This window comes from Agelaius phoeniceus, chromosome 1 (assembly GCF_051311805.1).
Source record: "Agelaius phoeniceus isolate bAgePho1 chromosome 1, bAgePho1.hap1, whole genome shotgun sequence".
Classification (NCBI taxonomy): domain Eukaryota; kingdom Metazoa; phylum Chordata; class Aves; order Passeriformes; family Icteridae; genus Agelaius; species Agelaius phoeniceus.
The window spans coordinates 309,886-322,311 of NC_135265.1; the positions used below are offsets into that span (position 1 = coordinate 309,886).

Below are 12,426 nucleotides of genomic sequence, written 5' to 3' on the forward strand. Positions count from 1 at the left end.
GGGCTGCCGGGAGGTGTGGCGGGGCCGGGCCGCGCGGGGGCTGCCGGGAGGTGTGGCGGGACCGCGCGGGGGCTGCCGGGAGGTGTGGCGGGGCTGCCGGGAGGTGTGGCGGGGCCGGGCCGCGCGGGGGCTGCCGGGACGTGTGGCGGGCGGGCGGGCGGGGGCCGGTGGCGGGGCCGGTACCGGGGCCGGGCCGGGCCGGGACCGATCGCGGCGCGATGCAGAAATACGAGAAGCTGGAGAAGATCGGCGAAGGTGCGGCAGCGCCGGGCTGTACGGAGGGACCCGGTGCATGCGGGGCCCGGCGGCGGTGTCGGTGTCGGTACAGGTACCGGGGGCTCTGCCATGACCCCGTTCCGTCCCCGCAGGCACCTACGGGACCGTGTTCAAGGCCAAGAACCGGGAGACGCACGAGATCGTGGCGCTGAAGCGGGTGCGGCTGGACGACGATGATGAGGTGAGGGGGGGCCGGGGCTGGGACCCTCCCGGTACCCCCCGGTGCCCCCGGCTCCCGCAACCCGCGTGTCCCGCAGGGGGTGCCCAGCTCGGCGCTGCGGGAGATCTGCCTGCTCAAGGAGCTCAAGCACAAGAACATTGTCAGGTACCGGGGGCACCGGGACTACCGGGGGCTGGGCTCGGGGGCTGCTCCTGCCGGTGCCCCGAGCCTGGCCGGGCGCTGGGGGCTCAGGGACCCCTGCCCCGCAGGCTCCACGACGTTCTGCACAGCGACAAGAAGCTGACCCTGGTCTTTGAGTTTTGTGACCAGGTGAGCACCGGAGGCACGGGGGTCTGGGTGGGGGGCACGGGGGACCCGGGGGGTTTGGGGGACCCTGGGGTCATAGGGCAACCTGGGGGTCTCTAAGGGTCACCGCTGCCGCCCCCCTTGTTTCCCCCAGGACCTGAAGAAATACTTTGACAGCTGTAACGGGGATCTGGACCCTGAGATCGTCAAGGTGGGTGTGGCGCTCCCGGGGGATGCCCGGGGGGTGCCCGGTGCTGACGAAGCCGCCTGTGCCCGCAGTCCTTCATGTACCAGCTGCTGAAGGGGCTCGCCTTCTGCCACAGCCGCAACGTGCTGCACCGCGACCTGAAACCGCAGAACCTGCTCATCAACCGGGTGGGCACGGCGGGGACACGGGCTGGGACACGGAGGGGACACGGGCTGGGACAGGGCTGGGACAGGGCTGGGACACGGGCTGGGTCACGGGGTGATGGGTTGGGCACTCACACCTGCGAGCAGGGCTGTCTGTTTGTCCATCCATCTGTCCTGGGCACTCACACCAGTGAGCGGGGCTGTGCTCAGGGGTGGCACTTGGGAAATGAGGCTGGCTGTCTGTCTGTCCATCTGTCCTGGGCAGTTACACCTGGGAGCAGGGCTGTGCTCAGGGGTCACGCTTAGGAATGGGGGGTGTCTGTCTGTCTGTCCTGGGCACTCACACCTGCGAGTGGGGCTGTCTGTCTGTCTGTCTGTCCTGGGCACTCACACCTGCGAGCAGGGCTGTGTTTAGGGGTTGCATTTGGAAATGGGGGCTATCTGTCCATCTGTCTTGGTTAGTCAAACCTGCTAGCAGGGCTGTCTGTCTGTCAGTCCTGTGCAGTCACACCTGGGAGTGGTGCTGTGCTCTGGGGTCGCACTTGGAAACGGGGGCTGTCTGTCGGTCTGTCCTGGTGTCTGTCCAGCCCCAGCTGCATCTCTGCCGTGTTCCCAGTGATGGGCAGGCAGCAGGGCCGCTGTCCCTGGGGTTGGGGGACGCAGTGGGACCCCCCAGGCTGACCCCTCTGTCCCCCCAGAACGGGGAGCTCAAGCTGGCGGATTTCGGGCTGGCTCGGGCCTTCGGCATCCCTGTGCGCTGCTACTCGGCCGAGGTGAGCAGGGCCCTGGGGCTCCTGGGGCTCGGGATGGGGCTCCTGGCCCTGCCGGCCGGGGCTGTCCCTGTCCCTGTGCCACTGTCCCTGTCCCTCCCAGGTGGTCACTCTGTGGTACCGGCCCCCGGACGTTCTCTTCGGGGCCAAGCTCTACTCCACCTCCATCGACATGTGGTCAGCTGGGTGCATCTTTGCGGGTACACTGGGGGCCAGGGGACTGGAGGGGGCCTGGGGGGCCACGGGGGCCTCTGGGAACCACCCCCTGTCCCCCCAGAGCTGGCCAACGCCGGGCGGCCCCTCTTCCCGGGCAACGACGTGGACGACCAGCTGAAGAGGATCTTCAGATATCCTTGGGAATGGGGAACCCAAAGGAACTGGGACTGCTGGGAATGGGGAAAGCCTTGAATGGAGACTTCCCCTGGGAATGGGGAATCCCCTGGGAATAGGGAGCTTTGTGCATGCTGATCCCTCCAGAATGGAGACCCCAGAATAGAGGATTGGGGAAATCCTCGAATGCAGAGCCCTTGGAAATGGGGACCTCCCCTGGGAATGGGGAGCCACGGAATGGACTGCTTGGGAATGGGGAGCCCAAAGGAATGGGGATTCCAGGGAACGGGGAAAGCCTTAAATGGAGACTTCCCCTGGGAATGGGGAATCCTCTGGGAATAGGGAGCCCTGTGCATGGTGATCCCTCTGGAATGGGGACCCCAGAATGAGGGACTGGGGAAATCCTGGAATGGGGAGCCCTGGGGAATGGGGAGCCCTGCAGAGTAGGGACCCCCTGGGGAACGGGGAGCTCTGGGAATGAGGATCCCTTGGAATGGGAGCCCCCCTCGGCTGGGCAGGGGGCAGGGGGCAGGTGCTGGGTGTCCCCATGGTGGCCCTTGACTGTCCCCACGCTGCTGGGGACCCCCACGGAGGAGCAGTGGCCGGCCATGGCCAAGCTGCCGGACTACAAGGTGAGGGCAGGGGATGTGGGGGGTCAGAGGGAATGAGGGGTCTGGGGGAGCTGGGGGTCACCCGTGTGTCCCCAGCCCTACCCCATGTACCCAGCTACCACCTCCCTGGTCAACGTGGTGCCCAAGCTGAACGCCACTGGCCGGGACCTGCTGCAGGTGAGACCCCTGCTCTGTGCCCCTGCCCCTGAGCCCCCCTGCCCCTGTGCCCCCCTGTCCCTGTGCCCCCTGTCCCTGAGCCCCCTGCCCCTGAGCCCCCTGCCCCTGTGCCCCCCTGCCCCTGTGCCCCCTGTCCCTGAGCCCCCCTGCCCCTGAGCCCCCGTGCCCCTGTGCCCCCCTGCCCCTGTGCCCCCTGTCCCTGAGCCCCCCTGTCTCTGTGCCCCCTGTCCCTGAGCCCCCCTGTCTCTGTGCCCCCTGTCTCTGTGCCCCCTGCCTGTGCCCCTGCCCCTGTGCCCCTGCCCCTGTGCCCCCTGTCTCTGTGCCCCCTGTCTCTGTGCCCCCTGCCTGTGCCCCTGCCCCTGTGCCCCTGCCCCTGTGCCCCCCACCCTGGTGTGTCTCCCAGCCTGCACACCCCCTGCCCCTGTCCCACCGCTGTGTCCCCCACCCGTGTCACCCCTGCCCTCCCCCTCGCAGCCCCCTGCCTGCCTGGGGGGCTGTGGGATGGGGAGGGTGTGTGCCCTGCCCCTCAGCCCCCCGTGCCCCCCAGAACCTGCTCAAGTGCAATCCGGTGCAGCGCATCTCAGCGGAGGAGGCCCTGCAGCACCCCTACTTCACCGACTTCTGCCCCCCCTAGGGCCCCCCGAGGCCCCAGACCCCCTGAGGGGGTGCCAGCCCGTGCCAGCCCCCTGACTGCAGCCCCCCCAGTATTTATTAGGTTCTGCCCTGGCTGCGGGGGGCTGGCACAACCCCCGGGCCCCCCATCCGGGGGGGATGAGAGGGCTGGGGCTCCCCCCGGGGACACAGGACTCACCGGGGCCAGGGGCCTTCCCAAGGACACGGGAGCCCCCAGAGCTGGGGCCACAGGGCTGGTGGAGGGGCAGGACCCTCCGGGACCAGGCGCAGGGACGCCAGGGGGGAATGCACCCCCATCTCCTCTCCCTACTCCCCCTGAGCCCCCCTCTGCTGGGGGGTCCTGGGGGGGGGTGCCCCCTGCCAGGGCCTGCTGTACGTGGGTGATGTGCGTTCCGTGTCCCATAAAGAGCTTCCCTCCCAGTGCTGCCTCCTCCTTCCTGGGGTGTCAGGGACCCCCCCAGACAGCCCCTGAGCCCAGCCCAGCCTGGGACCCCCCAATGCTGCCTCCTCTTTCCTGGGGTGTCGGGGACCCCCCTTGCCATGTGACAGACCCCCCCACAGCCCCTGAGCCCAGCCCAGCCCTGGGACCCCCAGTGCCACCTCTCTTGTGGAGCCCCAGACCCCTGAGCACCCCAGACCCCCGAGCACCCCAAGCAGCCTGGAGCCGGGCCTGGGGCACCTCTTTATTTGGGGGGGCCGTGGGGAGGGGTTGCATGTCCAGCGCGGGGGGGCACAGGCAGCGCATGCAGGGAGGTGGGAGCGGGGCCGGGGGGGCCCCTCACCCCCAGCCCCCCGACGCCCCCTCAGGGGGCGGGGGAGGCCTGGAGGCCGCCCCGCGGCCCGGGGGTGTCCCCCCAGCCCCCCGGCCGGCGGGGGGGCGGGCTGGGCTCTGCGGGGGGGCCCGGGGGGGGCCCTAGAGCCGGGTGACGAGGTAGCAGGTTCGGGGCGACGCCGAGACGGGGCGCGGGGCCGGGCAGGGGGGGCCAGGCGCCCTGCGGGGGGGTGGGGGTCAGCTCCCACTGCCAGCCCTGCCCCTGGGGGGCTCTGCCCCCTCCCCGTGTGCCCCACGGTGGCCCCGGAGCCCTCCCCTTTGGCAGGGGACAGCGCACAGCCAGCCTGGAGCCGGGCTGGCCCTCCCGTGTCCCCACAGGGACCCCCCCCTCCTGCCCCACGGGGACCCCAGCCCGAACCCCCCACCTGCAGCAGGGGTACCCCGGAACAAGGTGCCGTGGGGGATGATGAGGATGGGGGATGTCTGCAGGGAATGCAGGGGGGTCTGCAGAGAATGCGGGGGGTTCGCAGGGAATGCGGGAATGCCACCCCGGTCCTGGCCCTGGGGAGCCCCCCAGGGACCCCCATCTCCCCCCGGGGAGCGACAGCCCCGCACCCCCCGTGCCGGCCCCGGGGGGCTCCGGGTGCCCCCCCCCGTGTACCTGGGTGGGCGCGGGGCCGTGGGGCTGCCCGGGACCGCCGGGTGCTCCTGGACGGGCGCACGGAGGGACGAGAGAGCGGTGAGCAGGGGGGTGATGGGGTGCGACCCCCGGGCGGGGGGCGGGGGACGGGGGGGCGCGGGGGGGTTACCAGGGTGCTGCCGTCGCTCCGGGGGCTCCGCTTCTTCTCCTTGTACAGGCTGAGGAGTTTGTCCCGAAACACCTGGGGAGGGACAGGTCAGGGTCCCCAGCCCGGAGAGCCCCGGGCAGGGGGAGGCCGGGGGGGCTCACCTCGTACAGGTAATCAAAGATCTCCAGGATGGTGAGGAGGCTGGCGCCAATGAAGAGCCCCATCTGCCCCCCGATGTCACCTGTGCGGGAGGTGACGTCAGCGAGGGCAGAGCCCGTGTCCCCCGGCACCCCCGGGTCCCCGTCCCTCACCCAGCAGCCCCGCCACCTCGTACGCCTTCTTCTGCTCGATCATCTCGTAGTTGAGTGCCTCGAAGAAGATGTCCAGGACCAGCACATTGTCCCTGGGGGGACACGGGGGCACTGTCAGCTGCAGGGGGGTGCCAGGCTGTGCCGTGCCAGGCTGTGCCGTGCCACACTGGGGGCTGCACTGTGCCATGGGGTACCGTGGGGCAGCGCAGAGGGGGCACACGGGTGTGCCAGGCCATGCTGTGCCATACTGGGCTGTGCTGTGCCAGGCCATGCTGGGCCATGCTGAGCCATGCCATGCCGTGTGGGTTTCCCGTCTCTGGGACAGGTCTGCACAGGGAGGCCACGCTGTGCCACACTGTGCCATGCCATGCTGTCACGCCATGCCATGCCCTGTCACATGTCACTTTGGGCTGTCGGTTGGTGTGTGATGGGGATGCCGTGCGTGGCTGTGTCGTGCTGCTGTGTCACACTGTCATGCTGTCCCAGTTCGTGTCTGCTGGGGGATGCTGGGTGGGTGTGCCCTGTCACACTGTCACTGGGCTGTGTCAGTTCGTGGATGCTGGGGCCCTTGTGTCACACTGCTGGTTCATGCCACGGGGCCATGCCGTGCCGTGTCACACTGTCACACTGTGCCCTGTGTTGGCGCTGTCATGCCGGGCCGTGGGGCTGTGTCACGCTGTGCGCTGGCGAGGCGGTGGGTGACACCGCGGTGACAGCGCGGTGGCAGTGGCAGTGACAGCGCAGTGGAGGTGGCGGTGTCACTCACGCAATGTACTGCTCCGTCTTGTTGAACTTCTTGGCCAGGTACTTGGCCGAGGCCTTGCTGGGGATCTTGACCATGGAGAGCTCCTTGCCGTAGCGCACCATGGCGCAGGGCGTGCGGCACGCGCAGTACTCGCTGTCCTTCGTCACCAGGAAGTCTGGGGGGGCGCGGGTGGCACCGGGACCCCAGACCTCTGCCCGGGGGGGGGCAGGATGCTCCGGGGACAGAGCTGGGTGCTGTCCCCCCACCCGGGACAAGTGTGCCACCCGGAACAAATGTGCCACCCAGGACGAGTGTGCCACGGGCACTGTTGGTGGCACAGGGAGGGGGCATGGCCCTGCGTATCTGGGGACAGCAGTGACCCCCACCCTGGTGAAGGCACAGGGACACCAGAACCGCATTCTGAGTGGTGGGGGCACAGGGACACGAGAGCAGTTCTCACAGTGGTGGGGGCACAGGGAACCGGAGCTGCTGTCACAGCAATGAGGGCATGGGAGGGCTCGGGGGTGCCCGGGGAGGTTCGGGGGTGCCCGGGGCCGTTGCGGGGCTCGGGGTACGTACCCAGCGCGGGGTCGGCGCACTCCTTGTACTGCTCCGGGGTGCAGACGTTGGCATTGCCTGCGGGGGAGGCGGCGGCGGCGGGGCCGGGGTTGGTGCCCTGGTGCCGCAGCCCCGCGGCCCCCGGGCGCCCCCCGCTCACCCGGCATGTGCACCATGCGGCAGTTGCAGTTCTCGGCCAGGTAGCGCGTCTCGCAGTCCAGGCGGCACGCCGTCAGGCTGTAGTTGGTGAAGAAGTCGGACTCGATGGGGGTGGCCTTGCAGTCCCCCCACGGCGGGGGCAGGTACACCAGCTGCCGGGCACCCGCTAAGGAAAACACGGCGTCCTGGGGCCCCGGGCCAGCCCCGATGTCCCCGCTGTCGTGCCCGGCCACGGCCGCGCCTCCCGGCCCGCGGCGGTGCCGTCCCTCGGGCAGAGCTCACCCCGCACCCCAGCGCTGCGGGTCCTGCCCCCCCCGAGCCCCGTCCCTCCCGTCCCCTCCTGTCGGGGCACGGGGACGGCTGCTGCAGCAGTTGTCACCTGTACCGGGTGCCACAGCGAGGGCCGGCGGGTGGCACTGGCTGGAGCGGGACGTGCCGGGTGGGGGGCTCAGCGCGGACCCCCGCCCTGCCCTTGGTGCGGGGATGGTGCCTGGTGAGGGCCCAGCACCCCCCGCCCGTGGGTGCCAGGGCCGCTCCTGCTGCCGCCGCGCTCCTGCCGCCCATGTGCCGGCACACGTGGTGACGCCCACCCCAGGCACCTAAATTTAGGTGTCTGGCTGCGGGGGCCGGTGCCGCCACCCCCCGGCGGCTGTTCCGCGGAGCCGGGGGTCGCTGCCGGAGCCGCTGCCCGCGTGGGGCTGCCCCACAGCCTGTGCTGTGCAGTGGCATGGCACCCATGGCAGGGCTGGGCAGGGGTGTCCCCATGGGCATGGCTGGGTGCCCACGGCTTGGAATGTCCCCACAGGGCTGGCTGTGGCAGCACCAGGCCATCCCAAGCGCTGTGAGGGTCCATTCTGGTCCCTCTGGGTCCCATCCCGGGCCCTGTGAGGGTCCATCCCAGTCCCTTTGGGGCCCATCCCGGTCCCTCGGGGGTGTGTGCCCAGCCCCGGGCGCCGTGCCCGGATACCCGCTGCTGCTGGCAGGAGACGAAGGTCTGGAAGCCAGGGGCGACGCCGAAGCCCAGCTGGTCAATGAAGGGAGGCTCGTCCTGGCTGTGGATCTGCACCTTCACCCCCACCTCAAACGAGGTCTCATCTGCAGAGCAGGGGACGGGGGTCAGGGATCTCACCTGTGTCCCCCCCAGATGGACACGTACTCGCCTGTGTCCCCCCAAAAGGATGGGTACCCACTCAGCTGGGACCCAAGTGCTCTGACCCGTGTCCCCCCAGACGGGCAGGTCCCCCCTGTGTCCCCCCAGGTGCAGGGTCCCCCCTGTGTCCCCCAGGTGCAGGGGCTCACCTGTGTCCCCCCAGACGGGCAGGTACTCCTCCTGCTGCACGTTGAGCATGAGCTCCAGGCCGTTGCCGGAGCCGCCCTGCAGCGTGGTCAGCACCTCCCGGCCCGGCCCCCCCGGGTTGAACGTGTAGCACTTCCCCAGGCGGGTGAAGATCTGCAGGGACACACGTGGGACACGGGGACAGGGTGCTCACTGCCACTGCAGGGACCCGTTTGGACCTGCAGTGCCACCGTGGGGACCCTGTGGGGACGCAGGGACATACACGGGGACATGGCAGTGGGGATTCCAGTGCCCTGCATCACCCAGAGCAGGATCCCAGTACGCCCCAGGACAGAACCCAGTGCCCTGCAGGACCCAGGATGGGGTCCCAGTGCCCCAGGACAGGATCTCAGTGCTGCCAGGAGAAGGCGAGGGCGCTGATGGTGCCTGGCCTGTGCTGCTGCGGCTCTGCAGGGATATTGGGTTTCGTCACAGCTCCAGGGAACATGTGGGGACACTTGAGATGGGAAGGCACAAGCCAGAGTGGTGATGGGGACCAGGACTCCTTTGTCACAGCGGCAGAGGCCACCGTGTCCCCCCCAAAGCCGAGAGCCTGCCCTGGGCAGCCCCCCCGGGGTCCCGCAGCCCCAGCAGAGCCCTGGGGTGACCTTGAGTTCCCGGGGATGGGAACCCCTGGCCGGGACCCCGGGGTGCCCCTGAGCCCCAGCCGGGTCCCTGGGCCCCCAGCTCCTGCCCCGTGGTGCCGGGGGTGCCCCACCCGGGGTGATGTCCCACGGGGGGGAGCGGAGGGGGCGTTGCCGTGGCAACCAGCTGCTCCCAAAGTGGGGACCCGTTGCCATGGCAATGCGGTGCCCAAGGAGGAAAGGGGGGGGCGGGTGTCATGGCAACGGCTGCCCGGCATGGGGATGCTGGGGGGGGCATGGGTGGGGACAGCGATGGGGACGTGTCCCCAGCAGTGCCAGCCCCCCCGCACTGCACTCGGGGTCACACAGGGACCCCCAGCCCCGGGGACCCCCAGCCCTGCTCCCCGAGGATCCCCGGTCCCCACACCCCATCCTGCCCATCCAACAGGCCCTGGGGGCTGTGAGAGGGGACTCAGCTCACCCCATGGCCCTTGGGCCCCACCACATGTCCAGGAACCTCAGGGACACCGGGCCTGGGCTGGGGTGAGGTGCAGGGACACAGGGCCAGGGCTCAGCACCGTGGCCTGGGTCACAGGATCCCAAGCTGGGGATCCCAATCCCTAAGACTGGCTGAGCCTGGGGATTCTGGGGGGCAGAGCCAGGACCCTGCTGCCTAATCAGGCACTTGCCACCCACCCCAAGTCCCGCCCTGGGGACCCTCAGCCCTGCTGCCACATGTCCCAGCCCTCAAACCCAGGGGCCATCACCACTGCCTGCCGGGCTATGGGGACACTGGCAGAGCAGCTCTGGCCACGGCCACGGGGGGAACGGAGGGAGCACAGGGAGCATGGGGCCACAGACCTGTCAAAGGACAGCTCGTCCCGAAGCTGCGGGGTGAATTCGTTAGTGCTCCAAGAGCATTAAGGGGACAGTGATGGGACTGGGCAGAGCTGGCATGGCAGACGTGAGCTGCCCAGCGCCCACGCTGCTGCCTGGTGCTGCTGTGGCAGGAGGGGAGTGTCTGTGCTGCCCATGCCGCCATCACTGCCTGTGCCAATGTCCCTGCCTGTCCTGCCCGTGCCAATGTCCCTGCCTCTCCTGCCCTTGCCACCGCCCCTGTCCACCCTGCCTGTGCCACCATCCCTGCTGTGCCAGTGTCCCTGCCTGTCACACAAGTGCCACCATCCCTGCCCGTCCCTGCCTGTCCCTGCCTGTCACACAAGTGCCACCTCCCTGCCACAAGTGCCACTGTCCCTGCCCTGTTCTGGGGCCACAGTGGAGCTTCTGGGGGCAGGAATGGGGATGTTGGGGGTCGGGGTGGAGGGTGCTGGGAGCAGCAGCAGGGGGTCCCAACAGGGCTGGCACGGGGACCCCCACCCATGGAACAGCTGCCCATGGGAGCCTCTGTGCCAACAGTCGGGGCAGCGGCTGCTGCTGGCGGTGCCCAGTGGCACCTGAGGCTGGCACGGGCGGTGGGGGCTGCACCTGTGAGCACCTGTACAAGTGACACCCCGTGCAGGAGAGCACAGCTGGGAGCACCCTGAGCACCCCACAACCCTGAGCATCCTGTACCCGCAATCATCCTGTGCCCAGCACACCCCTGCGTGCCAGCAGAGAGTCCGGGCAGCCCAGAGTGCCCAGCACAGCCCCACTCCATCCTGGCACTGCCCGCAGCCGCCTGGCGCCCCTGCAGGACCCAGGGTGGGCACATCCCGCTGCGGGGGTGCTGTCCCCGGTGGGCCGGGCAGGGCTGAGAGTGCTGCGGGGCTGGGGTGACAGAGGGGCACCGCCTGCCGGTGCCTGCCCCCAGCAGGACTCCCGGGTCCCTCCGCAGCCCCGGGCCGCCCGGCGGGTCCCCTCCCCGGCCCCGGGCACTCACCACGGTGAAGTTGCGGGCAGTGCAGCCGGTGCCGCGGAAGGAGCACTGCAGCAGCATGTCGGCCAGGTCGTGGCCCGTGCGGTTGTAGAACTCGGCCATGCTGAAGGGCTTCGCCTTGAAGTTCTTGAAGTTGGCCTTGTCGCGCAGCGCGGCCAGGACGTGGGGCTCGGCCAGCTGCGGGTTGCTGATCTCGTAGCGCTCGTTGAGCAGCGCCAGCAGCTCGCCCACGTGGTACATGTCGTTGCGGGTGATTTTGGAGAAGCGGAACTCGTTGAGGTTGCAGATGGTGATGGCCGGGAAGGTGAGGTTGCGGGCAGCCACCTCGTCCAGCTTGGTGACGTGCGGGTAGGTGAGGAAGTAGGCGACGCGCTCGGCGCACACGAGCAGCAGCAGCCCCAGCGAGCCCAGGAAAAAGCCGCCCCAGAGCACGCGGCGCAGGGACACGGCCCCGTAGGCGAAGACGTGGCTGATGCCGTGCAGCGAGGAGCTGTGGGCGAACGCCCGCAGGCTCGAGAGCCCCTCGCCCTCCCCGCTGCCCTCCGAGCCCCTCCTCATCCTGTTGCGGCCGGGGCCCCGCGCTGCCCCGCAGCCTCAGCCCATCGCCGCACCGGGCTCAGGGCGCAGCCGGCGGGAGGGAACGGGGGAGGAGGAGGGTGGGCAGGGGAGAGGAAGGCAGGGATGGGGGGGCAGGAGCGGCCGCCGCGCTGCCCCCGGTCCGTCACGCTGCCGCTGCCGGTGCCGGTGCCGGTGCCGCCCGGCCGGCGCCGCGGAGCCGCGGGCAGCGCAGCGCAGCCCCCGTCCCGCTCCCAGCCCCAGCCTCAGCCCCGGCCGCGGTCTCGGCTCCGATCCCGGTCCCGGTTCGAGCCCTGGTCCCCGATCCGGTCCCGATTCCAGCCTCGGTCCCCCTCCTGATCTCGGTCCCGGATCCGGTCCCAGCCCCGATCCCAGCTCCAGTTCCAGCCCCAGCCCCGGTCCCGGTCCCGCTCCCGGCTCCGCTCCCGCCGCGGCGCAGCCGCCGCCGGTCCCCGCCGTCCCCCGCCGCCGCCGCCCCCGCCCCTCCCGCGGCTCCACCCGCCGCCCCCGCCGGCGGCCGCAGCCTTGGGGTGCGGGGGGGCCGGGACCCCCGGGGAAGGGGGGCGGCAGACAGCGCCCCTGCACCGGGCAGCCCGGGGAGCCCGGCCCGGGGGTCACACCGAGGTCCCCCCGCCCCGGGGTCACACAGGGGTCCCCCCACCCCAGGAGGGATGCAGTGGAGCCTTCAGCCCAGAAGGATGTGGCAGGGTTCCCCCGCTCCGGGGCTGGCACAGGGGTCTCCCAGCCAGAGGCTGACCCGCGGGACCCCCGCCCCGGGAGAGTCATGCAGGGCTAATCCTACCCCGGGGGTCACGCAGGGGCTCCCCCCGCCTGGGGGGCTGACACAAGGGTCCCCTCCCTTGGGGGCCAGCACAGGGGACAGTCCCTCCAGTGGCGTTACAAAGGGGTAACCCCATTCCAGGGGTCCCCCGTCCCGGGGTCAGGCAGAGGGACCCCACCCCAGGAAGATGACACATGCTCCCTCCGCTCCTGGAGGGGGACACAGGCGACCCCCTCGTTCCAGCGGAGGGTCACAGGGGGTCTCCCCACCCCAGAGGTCACCCAGGGGTGACACATGAGGCCCCCTGCCCCGGGGGTAATATCGGG

At 70.4% G+C, this 12,426-nt stretch overlaps 2 protein-coding genes across 3 annotated transcripts; one reads left to right on the top strand and one right to left on the bottom strand.

Annotated features, from left to right (window-relative positions):
• The first annotated feature begins 98 nt into the window (after positions 1 to 98).
• CDK5 (cyclin dependent kinase 5) lies at positions 99 to 3,763 on the top strand. Its single transcript, XM_054628661.2, has 12 exons — positions 99 to 255; positions 369 to 457; positions 534 to 601; positions 706 to 766; positions 897 to 953; positions 1,022 to 1,117; positions 1,792 to 1,866; positions 1,967 to 2,063; positions 2,141 to 2,210; positions 2,765 to 2,825; positions 2,901 to 2,981; positions 3,529 to 3,763. The coding sequence occupies exons 1-12, from the start codon at positions 219 to 221 to the stop codon at positions 3,613 to 3,615; spliced, it is 879 nt and encodes a 292-aa protein (XP_054484636.1). The 5' UTR covers positions 99 to 218; the 3' UTR covers positions 3,616 to 3,763.
• A 521-nt stretch (positions 3,764 to 4,284) lies between these two features.
• ASIC3 (acid sensing ion channel subunit 3) lies at positions 4,285 to 11,789 on the bottom strand. Of its 2 annotated transcripts, XM_054628566.2 has the most exons (11): positions 10,747 to 11,788; positions 8,247 to 8,397; positions 7,915 to 8,042; positions 6,949 to 7,099; positions 6,810 to 6,866; positions 6,252 to 6,405; positions 5,486 to 5,577; positions 5,336 to 5,415; positions 5,196 to 5,267; positions 5,048 to 5,094; positions 4,285 to 4,606 (listed from the first exon to the last, which is right to left on the bottom strand). In XM_054628566.2, exons 1-11 carry the CDS (start codon positions 11,299 to 11,301, stop codon positions 4,528 to 4,530), a joined length of 1,566 nt encoding a protein of 521 aa, XP_054484541.2. In that variant the 5' UTR covers positions 11,302 to 11,788; the 3' UTR covers positions 4,285 to 4,527. The 2 variants fall into 2 exon arrangements, with proteins under 2 accessions (XP_054484541.2, XP_077034380.1); XM_077178265.1 differs by lacking the exon at positions 5,048 to 5,094 and having other exon boundaries at positions 10,747 to 11,789.
• Between the last annotated feature and the right edge of the window lie 637 nt (positions 11,790 to 12,426).